The sequence below is a fragment of the Protomyctophum parallelum genome (assembly GCF_964188405.1).
Source record: "Protomyctophum parallelum genome assembly, chromosome: 4".
Taxonomy (NCBI): domain Eukaryota; kingdom Metazoa; phylum Chordata; class Actinopteri; order Myctophiformes; family Myctophidae; genus Protomyctophum; species Protomyctophum parallelum.
In genome coordinates, this window is record NC_139700.1 from 34,542,171 (window position 1) to 34,548,568 (window position 6,398).

Here is a 6,398-nt window from a genome sequence, read left to right on the forward strand (position 1 = left end):
GTGACTAGTTGTTAGCCTTGTTATCCTTGATAAATGCAATCTCCTGTATCAGCCAGATGTATACACAGTGTTCGGGCAACTTCTTCATTTTTCTCTTTTACGTGCACATACGTACATGATCAGGTCTCTGGCTCAAATACCACAAAACTAACTTTTCCCCTTACTTGCGGACTCTATCGGTGGGGCCTTGATTCCGAATTGAATTTTAATTCACACATTAATCATGTTACCAAGATTGCCTTTCTTCACCTTAGAAATATTGCACGAATCAGAGCCTATGTGTCGCTCATCCACGCCTTTGTTTTCTCTCGGCTTGATTACTGCAATGCACTTTTCCAGGACTGCCTAAGAAAACAACTGACAGATTACAACTTGTCCAAAATGCGGCAGCCAGAGTTTTAACTTCACTGCACTGGCTCCCGGTTGTTTTTAGGATTGATTTTAAAATTCTTTTACTTGTCTATCAAGTCCTCAATGGTCTCGCACCTTCCTACCTACATGACTGCTTGCCTAAATATGTTCCAAACCGCCCGCTAAGGTCTTCCACTGCTGGCTGCTCGCTTTGCCTGTCAGGCAGCCTCTGTAGACATTTTTAAAGCTCAGCTCAAAACCCACTTCTACAACATTGCCTTTAAGTGATCTTATATATTTTTTTTATTCATGTCCTCACTGTATTGCATTACTGCTTGCTTTTTAATGTCGTTGCCTTGCTTTCCTTTTACGCTTTGCTTTTATTTTATTCTTCATTGTTCTGTAAAGCACTTTGAGCTGCATTTGATGTCATGAAAGGTGCTATACAAATAAAGTTTTACTATTATTACTTTATTATTATGACACACTAGCGTCATGACCAGGGGTGTAGGGGTTAGGCTCCTGCCCTGTGACCCTCATGGCTTCAGCAAGGCTACTTACATACTCCCTATAATCCCACTGTAAACCCTTGTTCTTGACTACGGTAATTGCTTCCAGCATATTTTAACATTAATTATCTCACAGCATGACCCCAGGCTAGCATCAACACTACTTCTCACCTTTTCATTACTACTCTGACTACATTTCAAACAACATGCTTGTAGAACTGCTACTTCTTAACCTCTTTCCTAGCACATATCAAATGTATCATCTTAGAATCTGTCCTAACAATTACCTAAGGTAGAACACCACCTGTTTCTGACTGCTTGATTTCAACAAACCACTACCCCCAGGCATTATTTGACCACATGGGGTGGAGCACTCCACATTCCTTTATCTTTTCCTGTTTTTACAACGGCCTTATACAAACCACCTCTAGCCACATTTGCTTCCTCAAATGAACCCTATCATTGCCAATTTGCCTATGGGGGTGTTTCAATACATGTATACTTTAACAACACATTTATGTAACAATGGCAAAACTTAACTTAACCAATAATCACTATTGTGAGTCCATAAAAAACTCTTTCCTTTTGGATGCATTGTTGCATACATTATACTCAGTTTTTACTTTTGGCCTACTCTAATCTTATCCTCCAATCCGCACTTCTTTAACCTCTATTTGTACCCAGGCAAGTTGAGGTATTTATAATCCGGGCCACCTGCTGTGTTACTGCAATTCTCTGCTAATTTCTGTAACATTTTTCCATTCTGTTTTATCTTAAACCTCAACCAATTTAACATTAACAACATACTACTAGTCTGTCACTATTGCTGTTTTCCTTTTCTCAATCTGACATGTCTACAATTTAAACAACATGCCTCGTGCACATAGTAGATCTGCCATTCAACGAAGTCAGGCTATCCTTATCTCACAATCTTACTACACTAATTGACACAGTCCAATATACTATTAAGCAGACGCTCTCAATCCGGAGCGGTTTACAAGAATATCCATGGCATACTCATACAACACGCCACGTATTTTCAGAAAACAGGAGATAGCCTCCTAAATATGGTGCATGACTCTTAAACTAACTTACAATATTAATCAGGGCATGGCCTGCCTGGGGGATTTAGATTACATTTTGTTTTTCTACATAAACCAATCCTAAATTTTATGACAACTCCCCTTGCAGGGAGCCATATAGACTGCCATCATGCCAGGTTAAGGAGGAAGAAAAATAAATAGTCCTAATTCAGACATTCCACTGCTCATTTGAGGTATTTCCGCAGTTACCATTTCCATCAAGAATACTTTGACCCCACATATAAAATGTAGTTGATAGATTTAACTACCATAGGCTCACTATTTCATCAAGATTTACTTTTAACTCCACAAATTACACAGTAACAATATCTAAAATAGAATATCTTATAATTTCAACACACCAAATATAATATGCCAAGAAAAAAATGAAACCATACCACTCTCACACTCTCCTTCGTTTCACATCCTTACTTTCATCCATATTATGGAACCATTTCCATTTTCTCGACTCGAGAATTATGTCATATCATGTGACTAAAATGTATTATTTTACCTCTATATCAGGCATTACCATATCTCCATTTTAGATTATAAAAATCTCCCATTTCCACATTTTCTCTCCCTGTCATACTGACACCTTGCCTCACCCATACTCACACACACACAGGCAGATAGGCAAACACACTCAAACACCCTCAAACACCGTAGGCCTACATTCACACACTGGCTAGCCAACTTTCGTTGTTTCTTAAAACAACAGGATACCCTGGCAGGATCTCTTGTCCCCCTATTAGACAGCAGGCAACTTAATGAATGATCTATTGAATAGACTACTTTTTCCTAGCCATTCAACCAACCAAACACTATTCCTCCGTCTCTCATATGCACATATGAAAGGCAAAACTTCACAGTTTCCCTCTTTAAATAGGCCATCAAAAAAAAAACAATTGTGATCACAACCAACTTCATCACTATACTTTAAAACTCTGAATAAAAGCAATACCTCATTTTCTGAACATCCAAACAGACCCATATACTCACTTGCGCGACGTCGGCCCAGCCGAAAGACAGAACTTTACCCCACCGGGCCGACATCGCCAAGCCCAGCACATCTCGCTGGGGCCTCCAAATATGTAATGGAATCTGTGGACATATGCTCAAAACCAAATCACAACAATGAATAATGAGGCAACACAAGAATTCTGAGGTATAGAATATAGAGATTTACTCGAGCAGGAGACAGACTTACACTCATGTATGGAAAACCCAGTCTGACTCCCAGAGTCTCAACAATTGACAGCCTTTATAGCCCTCCTCTTCTCCCACAGACAACCCCCAACATATAGCCACAAGGCATGACCATGTGTGGACAGTGACGTCATAAACCAGGGCTGTAACTTTGAGTATTCTACATGTTTATATATAGATTTCCACGACATATACACATCCACATAGTCATACCACACATCCACATAGTCATACCATACACAGCCACATAGTCATACCATACACATCCACATAGTCATACCATACACATCCACATAGTCATACCATACACATCCACATAGTCATACCATACACAGCCACATAGTCATACCATACACAGCCACATAGTCATACCATACACATCCACATAGTCATACCATACACAGCCACATAGTCATACCATACACATCCACATAGTCATACCACACATCCACATAGTCATACCATACACATCCACATAGTCATACCATACACAGCCACATAGTCATACCATACACATCCACATAGTCATACCATACACATCCACATAGTCATACCACACATCCACATAGTCATACCATACACAGCCACATAGTCATACCATACACAGCCACATAGTCATACCATACACATCCACAAAACAGAAAAAAAGAAGAAGGAAAAAAGAAGAAGAAGAAAAGGTGATGTTAACACACTGCTCTGTTAGCATTTCTTGATTATGGGCTTGCTGGAATCCTTTCTATTTTCCTTGTTACGTTGCCTCAATTGCAAGCCTTTCCAAGTAGCACTAATTAAGGCATTTTGCGGCCAAGCAAAGCAATTGAGAAGAAGTATAATTATCGATACATTGGTAAATGGATATAAAGCCCTATATTCCCCATTGTGAAAATATAACTTTTTAGGCCCTCTTTAAAAGAAAATGATTCAGAGTTTGGCCAGAACTCTTAAATCACACCCGTGTGAACTGAGCGGTGCAGGGTGTGTGAGTGTGTGTATGTGTGTGCTGCAGTGCGGTCAATGGGTCTGTGTATGTGTTGGGCTTCTCAACAGTGACACTTTAGGTCACCAATTGGTATTGCAGCTGTTTTTACTTTAAACGGACATAGGGACATACATAGTGACACACGCGGCCAGTTATTGGATCGGTGTGCACCACTCAAAAATAAACTAGGCCACAAATGGAATGAATGGCCAAACTGAGACTGCATGCCTATCCCTCACATTGTTGTTAGACAGTGTGGGCTTCCATCCTGTTACAGCTGTCCTCCCCGGAGAGTGCGTGGGACTGGGTGTATGATCCCCCATCCACCCCGGATGTTCTCGTATCCTCATCGTCAGCCAGCGCCGTGCGGAACACCCCAGCTAGGCTCTGTCTGAACTTGGCCTTCACCCCCATAGCGAAGTAGAGCAGTGGGTTTACACAGCTATTGAAGTATGCCAACGCCTTTGCCACTTGCAGCCCCATCTTTACCGCAAGACTGTTTTTGTCCCTCATACTGACCAACTGTAAGCAGTGGTAGGGCGCCCAGCACAGAAAGAAAGCAACGACCAGCAACGCCATGATGCGAAGTGGTCGAGACGTCTTGGCGAGGCCCTTGCGTCTGATGGCGAGGCCCTTGCGTCTGATGCCAACGCCCGTCAGGATGTAGCAGAGAAGCATGACGATGAAAGGCAGCAGGAAGCCACACAAGAAGCGAACTACATTCAACGCCAGAACGATGACTTCATCTGTGTTGTTTGACCCTTTCACGACCGCTCTACATTTGGTCACGTTGTTATTCCCCAGGTACACTTCCCGGTAATGGAAGTATGGAGCGCTCAGAGCGGATGCCAGCAGCCAGATGCAGGCGCCTATCACCCTCGCAGCTCGCAAGGTCCTCCGATTCCTGGCGAGGATGGGAAACCAGACGAACAGCATGCGGTCAACGCTGATAACGGCCAGCAGGAAGACGGAGCAGAACATGTTGGCGTACTTGAAGAAGCCGTTGAACTTGCAGCTGATGAGAGAACGTCCCTCAAAGAGAGAAAGGGCACGTGTGAAGCAAAAGATCAGGTCAGCCACGGCCAGGTTCACCAGCCACACGTTGTTCACTGTAGGCTGGAGATGAACAAGGAAGCAGGAGATAGACAATTGTAGAGGAGACTACAGCAAGGGACACTTTTAAGTTATATTTTTGTTCCAAAATCAGATATGTATCCCTCAATTGAAAAAGAAGAAGAATAGAAGGTAATCTGCTTTTAGAAAATAATGCAGTTAATCATTAACACAAATCATGGTACTACTTTTCAAAGCACATGTTATTACTAATCTAGATGAATTTCATGAATAGTCTACTCTATTAAACCAGAAGGAAGCGCTGCTTTGGTTCAGTCATAGTAGCTTTCTCAAACAAGTACTCTGGGGAACAATGGAACAGTTGGGAGGAAGAAAACAATTCTGCTTGTGGTGAGTCAGACTCATTAGCCTCCCTACAGTCTGCCTTCACCATAAGCAGAACTTTATTTTGCTTCCTAGTGTATTGTTACTGAGATTGAATTAAATGGGTGCCAAAACGTTTTCATCTATACACAACCCTCCTGTGCCAGAACGTGAAAATCATTTCTTTATTAAAATTGCAAAAAAAAAAACCAAAAAATATTTTTTTTTAACTTTTTTAAAATGTTTTAATCCGATGCACGCGGACGCAGGCACCCTTATTTGTCCTTTTTCTCTGGCACCTGCACAACACTTTCTGTCCACCAGGTGGCACTCATTGTGTTAACCTCAGGAAATTACCATTCCCCAAAGATTCATGAATAGCAATTCTAAAGTGAAGATATATATAGGCTACCTTGAGTTTGAAGCTGGCAACCCAGATCACCAAAGAGTTGCCTGTGATTCCCAGAATAACAGTGAAGGTATAGATGACATAAGAGATTGTGAGTACAATGGCATCGATGTCCATCACGTGTCCTGACTCTTCTTACTTGACAAGAGTTCGAAGAGAGAGATGGATGAGTTGTTGAATGATATTCTTTACCACTGAAGAGAAGAACACATGTTATTTTATATTATTACAGTATTTGGATTATACCATTGACCACCCATCTTCTGTGCATGCAAGCTAATTGTCTCCACCAGCCGAAGGCATGGGGTGAGTATATGTTTTGCGTCCGTGTGTCTGTCCGTCTGTGTACAGCTAATCTCCGGCACCGTTGGCCCGGTCGATGACAAACTCTGCTCACACACTCCCTGGATGCCAACCTCTGC

General features: G+C 41.8%; 1 protein-coding gene across 1 annotated transcript; it reads right to left on the reverse strand.

The window, feature by feature from the left end:
- Positions 1-4,376: 4,376 nt before the first annotated feature.
- LOC310857171 (chemerin-like receptor 1) lies at positions 4,377-6,093 on the reverse strand (the record flags this gene model as incomplete). The annotated part of the gene is made up of 2 exons (XM_083762782.1): positions 4,377-5,246; positions 5,980-6,093. 2 exons carry the CDS (start codon positions 6,091-6,093, stop codon positions 4,377-4,379), a joined length of 984 nt encoding a protein of 327 aa, XP_083618908.1.
- Between the last annotated feature and the right edge of the window lie 305 nt (positions 6,094-6,398).